At 34.0% G+C, this 14,153-nt stretch overlaps 1 protein-coding gene across 1 annotated transcript; it reads right to left on the bottom strand.

The window, feature by feature from the left end:
* Nucleotides 1–2,294: 2,294 nt before the first annotated feature.
* On the bottom strand, nucleotides 2,295–12,074 carry LOC108911424 (2-oxoisovalerate dehydrogenase subunit beta, mitochondrial). The gene is made up of 7 exons (XM_018716360.1): nucleotides 11,879–12,074; nucleotides 10,501–10,781; nucleotides 9,109–9,264; nucleotides 8,554–8,725; nucleotides 4,985–5,130; nucleotides 4,736–4,822; nucleotides 2,295–2,454 (listed from the first exon to the last, which is right to left on the bottom strand). Exons 1-7 carry the CDS (start codon nucleotides 12,000–12,002, stop codon nucleotides 2,314–2,316), a joined length of 1,107 nt encoding a protein of 368 aa, XP_018571876.1. The 5' UTR covers nucleotides 12,003–12,074; the 3' UTR covers nucleotides 2,295–2,313.
* Between the last annotated feature and the right edge of the window lie 2,079 nt (nucleotides 12,075–14,153).

The raw sequence follows: 14,153 nt of genomic DNA, 5'->3' as shown, positions 1-14,153 counted from the left end.
TAATATAATTTCTATGACAGAACCTTCTAAATTGCATCCAACATTTTCTTTGACTTGGACGAGAGATGGGCGCGAGTATCATATCATTTCTTTAGAACTAAATTAACATAATTCTCGTTAATTTACCAGTTCACATGATTTACGGATTTTAAATAAAGAATATACCTCGACCACAGTTGATAGGGGCCCGTTAGATGCTCCAGAAAAGCATGATCGCCAGGAGAACAGGCCTTAGCCGGCAGTAGCGGGTCTCAGCTGGCGGGTCTTAGCCAGGACAGAAGGAAGCCCCGCGAAGTGAATTAATTTCATCACTGTATAGTGTATTCCTAATTAATCATTTATGAGTGATTTCTTTTTGCACTCAATATTTAATTAATTAAAAACCAAGTCTGAGTCAAAATGACTCAATAGTAGTTAAATTTAACTCAAATTAGAGAAAAAATCAACTCTAAATTGGTTTTATATCCTCAAAATAGAGTCAAAATCGCTCAATTGATAGTTAGCAGTAACTAGGATTTGAGTAAAACTCATTCATTTCTGCTGCAATAGTTTCACTCAGTTGTACTCATACTAATAGAGTGAAAATTTCACCCAATCGGGTGTGAATTAGAGAAATTGATACATTATTGAGTGAAATTGAGTGAAATTTGAGTGAAATATTTTTAGTGTACATTTTGTAAGTTGTTTATGAACGAATTTACAATAAAAACTGTACTATAACTAACAATATTCAAAATTGTATACCTATATATCCACTGCCCCTCATCTCCCGATCTTCCCCCACTATTCGACGGCGTACGCGCGCTCGGCCGTTTTGAAGCATGTTTGGCGAAATTTTTCACCTATTTCGCATCATTTTATAGGAAAATTTAGAATATACGTTTTGTAGTGTTATACTTCTACTTTTAAAATCCGGCTGAAAAATTAAAATCGTACCACCTCCAATGCATCCAGAAATTTTACAAAATAGTGCACCGAAAAATTCAAATTGCAATTGTGCCAAAACTAATGGTCCGACAGCGCCTGCTTTGTGCACACTTAAAGTACCTACATTGTAACTCACTACTTTTGTGCACAGGGCCAGCTCTACAAATTAAAAAATGTCGCAGTAATAAATTTAAAAAAAACGCTAAATTCTCGATTTTTCCGAGTTTTCTTCGTTTCTAATTATCCGACCGGATCGATCGAGCTCTCGTTTTATTCGTATTTCGATTCTCTACAAATTATCTCTTTATAGCATTCAGGTTGCTTCATTTGTTTAGGTTTTATAAGCAAAAACCAAAAAAAAATGCGTTTTTGCATAAAAATGTTTATAAAAAATAAATTAATTGTAAATAGGAGTAGTAAACATATAAGCATATATCTACAGACTGTATTTTATATGATGGCATAGTATATTTATTTATATATATATATTTTAATCACCTTGTACGTTTTTTGCGAAATCTGTAGTCTTTTCGATACCTTTGGAGTAAAAAGGAAGACATTATGCACAAATTAATTAGTAGGTTTTGAATATCTCAACAACAATAAGTTACAGGCAAACATTGGAAATATTTAAAGAATCGGTAATGTTGGGAAAATATGTGTATAAGTGAGTATAAATTTTCAAAGTGTAACAAATCTTCGAGTGGTTCGATCGGAGGGATTTTGGTGTCCTTGTGTAGGTTGGATCTTTCTGCGTCGAACAGAAGTGGTCCGGGCATTCCAAGATTGCGGGGGTGGCAATGGAGACAGTTAGAACTTTTGTTTTGGGAGTAGGTGGTGAAAAAGTTTGTTTGATGACGAATTTGCATTTTTTAAGAAGTTTTCGTTATAAACCCAAGTAAAAAACCTTCCCCTCGGCTTTATCGAAACAGAAATTGTATATTAGCTGAATTCGAAAGTCTAAAGTTCTTGCTTTTTCCTTTCGGAATGTCAGAAAATTAAAAAAATTATTTTTGAACTTTGTAGGGCCGTATTCCCTTAAATACGCTCAACTAAAAGAAAAATCTTCAGAATTTTCCAAGTTTATGGCCATTGCTTTGCAACATACGTATGCTTTGTGACATGTAATTACAGACCACCTCGATGTAAAACAAAAAAAAAATATGTCTGTCTAGATCACAACCAACTGTTCTTATTTAAAAAACTATGGAAAACAAATGAAAATCAAGCTTGAAAACCGTCAGCCGGTTTTTCCATTCTAGTATCTTTTGAGATAACTCCCGCTGAATTAGTTTTTCTTTTGTTTTCCTGTTTTTCTCGCATTCGTTATCTTTCCGGAAGGAAAAGGTAAAGAAAACACGAGTGAGTCACCGTAAAGAATGTTATTTAATAATTTATCAGATTGCGGACTGCCGCCAGACAACGCCACTTGTCCGGCAAGTAGAAGGGCTCGAAAACGTGGGGAAACGGCGTGTCGTGGCCCGTGACTCGGGCTACGGGGGCCTCAAGATGTAGGAAACATTCCTCCTGCAATAGACAGACAGTTAGAACTTTTTTAAATCAGAGATATTCAGTTTTTTTCAATCAAAATGTATACATAGCTCCATCTACTTCAACGCTACGTTTAATAATCGTGAATGTTATAGAAGCTTTAACATGTATTTTTTAGCATATATAAGAAAATATATAGAGTGTTTCGCCGTAATTAGTACAAAAACATATGAAAATCACGTTATACAAGTGTGACCTAACTTATGATTTTTTAGAGGGAACACCCTACATATGTTTTTTCTTAGAATTACGGTGATATAGTTTAATAATAGAAAGGGAAATAGAGTGTATCTTTCGTACATGTTTTGATTCTCAAATTCAATTTTTAAACAAAATTCAATATTTTGTAAATCAAATTCAAGCTTTTACAAATCAAATTCACTTGTTTGTAAAAGAAGCTCAACTTTTCGAAAATTTCAACCTTTTGCAAATCAAATTCAATCTTTTGCAAATAAAACTCAGCCATCTGTAAATCAAATACAACTTTTGCAAATAAATTCAACTTTTTAAAACCAAATTCAAGTTTTTGCAAACAAAATTTAATATTTTAAAAATGAAATGCAAGCTTTTGTAAATCAAATTCACTAGTTTGTAAGTGAAATTCAACCTTTTGCAAATCAAATTCAACTTCTTAAAAACAAATTCAATCTTTTGCAAACAAAATTCAATCTTTTGAAAATCAAATTCAAACTTTTGCAAATCAAATTCAACATTTTAAAAACAAATTCAACATTTTGCATACAAAATTCAACATTTTACAAACAAAATTCAACAGTTTGAAAATGAAATTCAACTTATTGCAAACAAAATTCAACATTTTGCACACAAAATTCAACATTTTGAAATTCAAATTCAAGCTAATGCAAATCAAATTCCCTAATCTGCAAATGAAATTCAACCTATTGCAAATCCAATTCAACTTTAAAAAAAATTCAATCTTCTGCAAACAAAATTTAATCGTTTGAAAATCAAATTCAATCTTTTGCAAATCAACATTTTAAAAGCAAATTCAACTTTTTGCAAACAAAATTCAACACATTTAAAATCAAATTCAAGCTTTTACAAATCAAATTCACCCGTCTGTAAATCAAATACAACTTTTGCAAATTGTATTGAACCTTTTAAAACCAAATTCAACTTTTTACAAAATTCAACATTTTGAAAATCAAATTCACCCACCTCTAAATCAAATACAACTTTTGCAAATAAATTCAACATTTTAAAACCAAATTCAAGTTTTTGCAAACAAGATTTAACATTTTGAAAATGAAATGCAATCGTTTGTAAATCAAATCCACTAGTTTGTAAATGAAATTCAACCTTTTGCAAATCAAATTCAACTTAAAAACAAATTTAACCTTTTTCCAAACAAAATTCAATCTTTTAAAAATCAAATTCAAACTTTTGCAAATCAAATTCAACATTTTAAAAACAAATTCAACTTTTTGCAAACATAATTCAACATATTGAAAATCAAATTCAACCTTTAAATCAAATACAACTTTTGCAAATTAAATTCAACCTTTCAAAACCAAATTCAACATTTTGAAAATCATATTCACCCGCCTGTAAATCAACAACTTTTGCAAATAAATTCAACTTTTTAAAAACAAATTCAAGTTTTTGCAACCAAAATTTAACATTTTGAAAATGAAATCCAAACATTTGCTAATCAAATTCACTAGTTTTTAAATGAAATTTAACCTTTTGCAAATCAAATTCAGCCAAAATTCAATCTTTTGAAAATCAAATTCAGTCTTTTGCAAATCAAATTCAATATTTTAAAAACAAATTCAACATTTTGCAAACAAAATTCAACATATGGAAAATCAAATTCAAGTCAAATCCGTCAAATCCACACGTCTATAAATCAAATACAACTTTTGTAAATTAAATTCAACAGTTTAAAAACAAATTCAACTTTTTGCAAACAAAATTCAACATTTTGAAAGTGAAATTCCAGCTTTTGTAAAGCAAATTCGCTAGTTTGTAAATGAAATTAAACCTTTTGCAAATATGTGCCAGTAGTAATGATTATAATCTTTGAAAGTATAATTTTCTTTCACAGCAATTATTGGTAGCAAAAAATGTTTTTTACTTATATTTACATACGAAGAAAATTTAATGAGACAGAGGCTCTTATAGTTTGTTTCAAAACATTGTGAAATGAACTGACATGAGATGGTTAAAGAATTGATAAATTTTATCAACAACTTTTTGCAAAATTACATTACAAAATTTAAAAAAGACTGACTACCTGAATGCTAGCTGACAATTCTGCTCCAAATCCTCCAGTCAAAGGAGCCTCATGCGAAACAAGGACCCGCTTAGTTTTCTTCACCGACTAAAAAACACGTTCATATCAATAATTCATTAACAATTACGGTACTAGACCGATGAAAAATAAACGTATGGATCACCCTGAAATGTTTTAAGGCAATAAACAAACACAAGGCCGGTCGTTAATAATAAGTAGTCGACGGATCAGTATCAGTTCTTCACCTACCTTAAACACCGTCTCCATGTCCCAGGGCAGAATGGAGACAAGGTCTATCACTTCGCAGGATACCTTCAGCTGGCTCTTCGCTAACTGGGCCACCTCTTTCAACACGTGGACTTGGGTGCCCCATCCTATGAGAGTCACATCCGAGCCTGGAAGGAGACGCGTGGTAAGCTATTGTTACAGACAAATATTTAAAAATTACACAGGCGCGCAAAATAAATAAATAAGTGGATGATCCAGAGATCCATGTTGACAGTTTTCTTTGATTACCGTGGCCTAGTGCATTATAAATTTCTTCCAACCGGCCAAACTGTTAACAAGATATATTATTTGAGTGTTACGCGTCGATTACGTGATGATATTCGCCGCAAAAGGCCGGAATTATGGACAGGCACCTCTTGGTTTTTGCATCATGATAATGCACCGGTTCACACATTGATAGTTCGAGGCCATTTCTCCAAAAATTCAACTCATATCGTTCCGCAACCACAGTATTTGCCTGATTTAGCACTGAGTAACTTCTGGCCATTTCCTAAACTCAAAGACCACTCTGTGGACACCGTGTCGACTCGATCGAGGAAATAATAACCGAATCGACGAAAGCATTGAAGGCAAAGGCAAAAAAGGACTTTTCAGACTGTTTCGGGAGTTGGAAAAAACATTGGATAAGTTCATTGTATCGAGTGGGGATTGAAGGCGACAAAATTGATTTGGAAGCATAAATAAAGATTTTTTATTTTTTAAACAAATTCACCTTATTTTTTGAATAACGGGTTATATGTACTTGTGAAAGAAATACTGATTTCTATACAGGGTGGCCAAATGAAAACGAATCAGAGCCATTTTCAGGAACTGCGTCAAGTTTGTAGAAAAACGCCCAGACCCGTCGATTTTAGATTAAAGGGGGACATTCTTTGCTGGTATTTTTGACTCCGCCACTTTCACCCCCAAGCAAGGGTAAACATAACCCCAAAATATTTAAATGGCATTGGTGGTTGAGTAATATTTCTTTTCAAAGCTTTCTCTTTACAACAGACTTTAAATTTTATAATTCCGCCCAATACTTTGAAAAAAATTTACATTTAAAAATTTAAATTATGTTTAGTTGCTTACTTACTGATGACCGCCCGCTTCCATACAAGAATAAAGATTTTGTTCGAAACGTTCGCGCACATTCCGAAGCATTTCCGGAGTGATTCGACGGCATTCGTCGACGATTCTTTGACGCAAAGCTTCCAGCGACGCTGGCTGTGTTTTATAGATTTTACTTTTTAGGTATCCCCACAAAAAGAAATTAAGGGGCGATAAATCCGGGGATCGTGGAGGCCACTAAATGCTGCCTCTTCTCCCAATCCAATTCCGTAGAAAACGTTGGTCCAAATATTGACGGACAATTAACGCATAATGCGGAGGAGCACCGTGCGTCCTGTTGAAAAATCAAATGATCTTCATCATACTCATCTATAATATCAGTCAAGGCATGGTCAATAGCGTCTTCCAGTAATTGTAAATACATTTGGCCAGTCAAATTTCCAGGTAGAAAAAAAGGACCCACCAGCCGGTCACCGAAAATTCCAGCCCATACATTTAATTTTTCCGGTTGCTGTGTATGCACCTCGTGAAAAACTCTTGGGTTTGAATCGGACCAACAGCGGCAATTGTGATGATTTACCGTCCCGTTCAAGAAAAAACTGCATTCATCAGAAAAATAGATGTTAAAAAGGAACTGTGGATAGTTCCCTGCTCGCTCACTCATTATTTCGCAAAATTGCAAACGGCGGTCATAATCATCCTCATGAAGTTCTGGACTAAATGTATTTTGTAATATATGGAATTTGTTCTTCTTCAAAATGGTTTGTATGCTAGTTCGATTGATCCCAGACACAGATGCCAGCTGCCTCGTAGTTAATGTAGGATCAAGATGAACTTGTCCCAAAACTGTAACTTCACTAGCTTCATTAACTATAGGTTTCGCAATTTCTCGTTTTTTATTGGCTACGTTCCCTGTCTCTTGAAATTTTTTTACTAAATCTAGAACATACTTCCTCCTGACATGTCGATCTTGATGTTGTTTATTAAATAGCTGAGCTGTTCTATTCGCACATTTATAAAGTAAAGCGAAATGATATCTACCCTTTCCGCAATGGAATAAACCATAGTGTTTAATTTTCAAAAACGCAATTAAATAAACTATCAACCACCGCTTCCAAATAATACTAGAAAATAATTTGGAATCCACTAATTTTACGTTCATTGTGTGTGTATAGCATTCATTTCTGATTTTTACAATTGTGTTTTTTTTTACGAAAGTGATAACAAATCGCCAAAACCAATGTAATGCAAGAAATACTAAATTTATGCCATTGGCGTAGTTAACTCGAATGACTGACATTTTTACCGTTACTAATTGTTTGTACATAAGTTTCAACTTCAAAATTCTTAATAAGTATTGGGCGGAATTATAAAATTTAAAGTCTGTTGTAAAGAGAATTGTAAGAGCTTCCAAAAGAAATATTACTCAACCCCCAATGCCGTTTAAATATTTTGGGGTGATTCTTACCCTTGCTTGGGGGTGAAAGTGGCGGAGTCAAAAATACTAGCAAAGACTGTCCTCCTTTAATCTAAAATCGACGGGTCTGAGCGTTTTTCTACACTCTTGACGCAGTTCCTGAAAATGGCTCTGTTTCGTTTTAGTTTGGCCACCCTGTATATGTATTTCATCTACAAAAAAAAAGTGATGTTTACGTTGCATGGTTTGACGTCTTATAATCCCATCCTGTTTCTGTTTCCAGCTGAGGCGTGTTACTGCGTGTCATATGTGTACAAGTGGGCTAGATGTGTTATTGTTTTCAGATTTTAGATATTCCAATAAGTGTTGTTAAAAATGTGACAACAATCAAGCTAGTCGCAAATGACCTAATTGCCATTAAAGAAACACTAAGCTGTAGTCACATGTTAAAAATAAGTTACTATTTATGCTTACTATTTCAGATCTGGAATATACAACGTTGTTAAAATATTGTCATTAATTTCTAGTTGCCAGTGAATTAAAAAGTGATTGTTAATTATCGTATCTTTTGATTGTTTATTGGACAATTCTTGTGTAATATTTGGTTTATTTAATAAACAGCCTATACAATAAATTATTTTCTTCTAGACACGACATTATTCTCTGAGGATCTCTCTACCAATTCGACCAATCTAAGCAAGAATAAAGCAATAGATATCAAGTTAAGACAAACTAGTTTACAAGTCCCCTGAAATACTCCTCGCCCTTTTGGGATAATTTCATTTAGCGGCGATGTAGACCTTCTTGCTAGGGTCTTAATATTTAACGAATGGTCCAATGCGACGCGTTGATTTGTCTATTAGGTTTGCCAGAGTTTTTCTACGCAATTTGTTATCTGTAATTAACTTACTTCGACAGCAAAAAGTATATGAGATTTCAAATTGTATACGTCTTTTCGTCAACTTCAATAAAAATGTCCTCATATCAGTCTAGGGACTTACAACTACAAATACTTACGCTTATTGTATAGTTATGCCGCTTGCGTCACTTTTACAACCCCTACCTTTTAAAATAATATCCGCTCTGCCAATGGGCAACTGGTAGTCTTCTTCTGGGACTTCTTCTACTGCTGCTCTATACAAAGCTTTAGGCTCGAGTATTATACAAGGATCTGGGTCTCTAATACAACTTAGTAATAATCCTTTGGCCTTGATCGGACCTCTAGGTACAACTACCTGAAAACTAGTGGGTGGATGTATTACAAAAGTTAATAGACTTAATAGACTATAATACAGTGCGTCTCAATATTCCGGTATAGCTACCACAGTTTCCTAAGGTCAAAGTAAGTACTTTTCAATTCAAACTTGAAATAATTGCGTCACTTCAAAAGTAATTCATTTGGTAACTGGATCAAAATAATATCTCTGCCTTGGACTAAAATATACACTAAAAATATTGCTTAAACACACTTGAAGGCACTTAAAGGAAAACGCCGTCCGTGAAAATAACAAATCGACACAACTATGATAACCAATCGATCAAACCGCCGGACTTAATTTACATTGTGATTTATAATTTCCATTAAAATGCATACATTTAATGTTCATCCCATATTTACCTTAATACCAGGCGTATGAGCAAAATATGCCTCCGGACTTTGTGAATGGTACAAAGCACCATGCCCAACAGCACTGCATGGGGCTCTTATGGTTAATTTGCCACAATCGAACTCGCCTCCACTTCTGTATCTATATTTGGCCGCCTCGTTTACTATCTGAAAGAGAAGATAATAAATTTAGACAAGAGGATTAAAAAAGCTAAACATATGTATAATAAAAATAATTAGAGATATAATCACTGAACGCGGGAGCGCAAATGGCTCCATCTGTCGTGCGGACTCCCAACTGTGCCATTCAAATGGCTACAGTAGGAAGCGACCTGCTAACTGCAGGTACTTTGTTGCACGACTGCCACCTACAAAGGGCGTAACATAATGTTTGAATTGTCAGTGTTGCGAGAAACAACTACTCCGAGAGCCTCTACCGGCATTGAATTATACTCAACACCTAGTGCAACAGCTATGATCGTTTGTCAGTCGTCAGTCAGTTTAACCCACCAAGCACAAACCGGTTTCGGACTTATTAGTCCTCATCAGTGCGTCATAGGTGCGACAACCGACAAACGACCCAGCTATTCTTCGTCGTATCGTCACGACAAAAAAATTTCCTTGTCGTGACGATACGACGAAAAACAGCTGGGTCGTTTGCCTGTTGTCGCACCTACGACACACTGATGAGGACTAATAAGTCCGTAACCGGTCTGTGCATGGTGTGTTAAACTGATGACAAACGATCCTAGCTGTTGCACTAGGTGTTGCGAATATAATTCAATGCCGGTAGGGGCATATAGCTCTCGGAGTAGTTGTTTCTCGCAACACTGACAATTCATATAATCACTGACTTCTATTAAAATATGGACTGTCATTACAAGTTAAGTCTAATCCTAATCTACAAAAAATTCTGAAAATCTGAAAATCTTTTGAGAGAACGGAAATGATGCTGGAATACTATATTTTTTTTAGACTAACGTTCCCTGATTCGAAACTGGGTCTATTTATGCCTAGACGGTCCATCCTGAATGGAAAACAAACAAAAAACGCAGATGCATCTGTATATGTTTCTACGGAAATATTCAAAAACAGTTTTTATACAGACTGCATACAATTTTTATACATCTTTTTCTATATTTGCGAGAATAAATATGTAGATTTTGATTAGGCTTTAAAGACGTACAATTTTTACACACAGGTTTGTTTATACATCTCCATCCATATTTAATAAAGATCAGTGGATACAACTGTGTTAAACAAAAACTATACACGGCTGTATAGTGTGTTGCCTATCACTCATCCTCAAAATTGCACTGTATCTCAAAAGAATCATTCAGAGAATTGTTTATCTTTTCTATCATATTTAACCGCTTTATATAAAGTTTACTACTCAAATCCTACTTGATCGAACGCAGGGAAAATATAATCTGCAAATTGTATCTCCGCGATGGCTGTTGACCCCACAGCAGCAACTCCTATACCAAAACCTACGATCCCCTGTTCGCTTAGCGGGGTATTGAACACCCTTTCCCTTCCGTATTTCTTTTGGAGGCCTAAGGTACACCGAAAGACCCCACCGAAACCAACGTCTTCCCCGAAGATCATGGCGGTTTTGTCTGATGCTAGGGCTATGTCCAGGGCGTTGTTTATGGCTTGGAACATGTTCATCTTTGCTTTCTCCCCTAAAAATATAGATAATTTAATCATTTAATATAGTATAAACAAATTTGGAAGACTTGTTTCACTTTAACGTCATTTTTATAAGGTAAAAATATTAACGATTGTGTCATTTAAGCGTACATATTTGAATAAGTACGAATTACGAATCTGTTTTGTAAGAATGCTTCGAGATAATTGTTCTCAAGGATTTGGAGATAAAAAAAATATTGTTACAAACATATTAAGATAGTAGTACTGTATTTATTTAGTAATAATATAACGTAATACCACGAAATAATATTTAATACAGATAGTAAGTGGAATACGTAAGTTAATATTACGTTATTTTTTGATAAAATTGATTTTACATATCCATATGCACATATATAACAGTAACATTACATTTTAAGTAGATTTGAATTATATTGCGAGTAAGTGACGTAAAAAAACAGTTCTTCTTTCAAATATAATTTAAATTTTTACTTTCTAACTACTATTATACTCCGCGGTCGAAATTGTAGAGATTGACTCATCGCTAGCTATTGTGCTAGTAAGGGGGATGAAGCGTGCCGGGAACGAAAATCCATTGGCGTGTCTGCGTAAAAGGCAACAAGATATAGAAAATATTGAAAAAAGATAATAAAACATAACGTTTAATATTTTCTACGGTTTGCTATAATCGGCATTTAGATCCATTTTAATTATTACAGCATTTTAAAACGTCCCAGTTGTGTTTTTTTAATTTATAAATTTATTATAGCCATGGAATTAGACCCCTCGTCTACGCTTATACTATGACGTTTCTCAGGACTGGTAAATCAAGTCCGTTTACACCCACTAAAAAAGCATTTCCCTATTCCCTACCAAATGCAAAAGACAGAGATAGAGTATAGATCGACGTTCAGTGTAACTCAGTCTATAGACAATTATAGATTCTATCGATGTGCGTAGCGAGCGGCACAAAGATAAATAATATTGAACCGTATAAAAATCATTTTATATTTTATACGCATTATGGTAATAGTGTTTTTTTATTATGTCTGAATCACTCTCTATAATTTCGACCGCGGAGTATAGGTGAATTTATTCGAAAAATATTATTTCTTGGTTGTGTACCCACCTTTGCTTGGTACATCGGTGTCGGGAGTATACGTAAAATGACTTCCTCTCGAAATCACACTCAATGATCCAAATTCACCCTTAAATCCGCGTAAGCAAAGCGCACACACCTTATTTAAAGCCATTTTAGCGATTCTCAATGTAATACTGAATCTCAACTAGCAGGGCAACAGCGTCGACTGATCGTAGTAAACACAAGCCAGCGGTATGTCAACCTCGTTTGCTGTTGACCTCGCGACCTTTCCTTATCTGAATTTTAAAATATGAATCGCTTTACGAATATAAACAACGCGCGATTTTAATTGATTGCATGAAAAATAAGTGGTGCAATAGCAGCTATATCTTATCCAATGTATTGTAAAAATAGCACAATTGTTTTTATTTCGGGATTATCAAAAATCCGTACTTTTTAGTGTTTTTAAGACAGGACCGGCTCCAGCCGTTTTCTTGCGCCGAGAAAATAATAATGTTAGGCTTCTTATTCGCAAATGGGCATGTCCCACACCCACATATTTTCTTTCATTTGTTTATTCAGTAGAATCTACAGGGGAAACAAAGTTTTAGTTTTCTCGTGGAATTTTTAGAACCTGAATGGCATTGAAAAAGATCCCTCAGAGTACGTCCTTGAGCACCAAGAGTTGAAAGGGAAAAATTCCTTGTTTCTTCACATTTATAAGTGTCTTATATTTTAGTAGATACTTATTAATCTGGTATAGTGGAGTAACCTAATTATTAATTTTAATAATCACAAATTGGTAAATCTTCTATTAATATAAGGCTAATGTAGACAAAATACGCCAATATTACCACATTACAATGCTCGTCCAAATAGCGATTACAACCTCAGCTGGCAAGATCGAACGCTTACTGTAATGTAACAATACGACGTGTCATTCCCTCTCGACTGCAGTGGTTCTCAATATGTTATCAAGTAATGTTAGCTTTTACTATTTTTTTATTTTTCTTGCGTCATACGATTCAATTTAATGGGTGGAATTGTCCTTAAAATATAACTTCCAAATTTCTAAATGCCCTGTATACTTAATGATTAGTGTTATTTTTACTTTGTAGACAATCTAAAGTGGTCTTGTCAATGCGGATTCTGATATCTTCTGTGAACTGGCTTCAATGTTTAAAGCACATCAAAACAGAGGTATTTTATTGGTTGATCATTAAGTGGCGGTAAATTTGAATTATTCTAAAATTAGTAATTAGTATAAGAAGTTTGACTGCGATTACTTCAGCATGAAATAGAGTAATCATAATGAACAAAAAAGTTGTATATTACAAGGGCGTAACAGTTTTCAAAATTCAGCGAGTATTAATATTGGGGAGTTTTTATCACAACGTGATAACAGCGCTTAACATGACGTTACACAGCTGACGCAAACCACTTGTGCACGCGGCAGACTTGTCCTACGGAAGAAATGTAAACAACTATTCTTGTGAAACATTTAGTAAATTTCAAAACAATTGTTTTCCAGTTTTTAAATAAATAAAATAAAATTGTATCGATTTTGTAGTACGAAGACAGTGTTGTGCTTAAATTTTAGCTCGAATTTTAGTAATTATGATCTCTTAAAACAGCTTAACTTTTAATCAAATTATGAATTTGAAAAATATGTAATTAAAGTACCCAAAGATTCACGTCGGCCAAATAATCATACGTATTAAAAATAATTTAGGTACTTACCAAAAAATTCATTAATTTTTAAACGCACAAGTACAAAACAAACTACAACATATGCTCAAAATGTCCACAACCATTTTCCATGCACCTCAAGAAAAGGAAATAGTGGTACGCAAAAAACACTCAGGCACGGTCCAATTCCAGATACCTGGTGTTATCCGCCGCGCCGTTGTCACATTGCTCGATATAAATTGCTCGATATAAATTTTATCGAATTTTAAATTTATCACAACGGTAATTATTTTTTAGAATTAAGCATAAAGTTCATTAATCGATCAAGTTGGAGATTTTGATATTTTTTTTCTCAGAAATGGTCGAGTTTAGGACCCACGTCAAATAAGGTTTTTTTGTTTATTTTAATGTATTCTATCGTCTGTTAAAATTAAGGCAGTCAAACTTACAACACCCTGTATATAGGCATTTTACAAAAGAAATAAACGTATTTTGGAACTCGAACTCTTATAAAAACGAATGAAATTATTAGACTTGGGGAAATTAATTTAATATACAAGGTGTTAAAAAAGTTTGGAACATCCCTCTCTATCTCAGAAAATACTGCTTCAACAAAAAAATTATTAGGACAAAA

This window comes from Anoplophora glabripennis, unplaced genomic scaffold, assembly GCF_000390285.2.
Source record: "Anoplophora glabripennis isolate ALB-LARVAE unplaced genomic scaffold, Agla_2.0 scaffold473, whole genome shotgun sequence".
Classification (NCBI taxonomy): Eukaryota; Metazoa; Arthropoda; class Insecta; order Coleoptera; family Cerambycidae; genus Anoplophora; species Anoplophora glabripennis.
The sequence above is the reverse complement of the archived record's forward strand: the minus strand, read 5'-3'. Positions and strand labels throughout refer to the sequence as shown.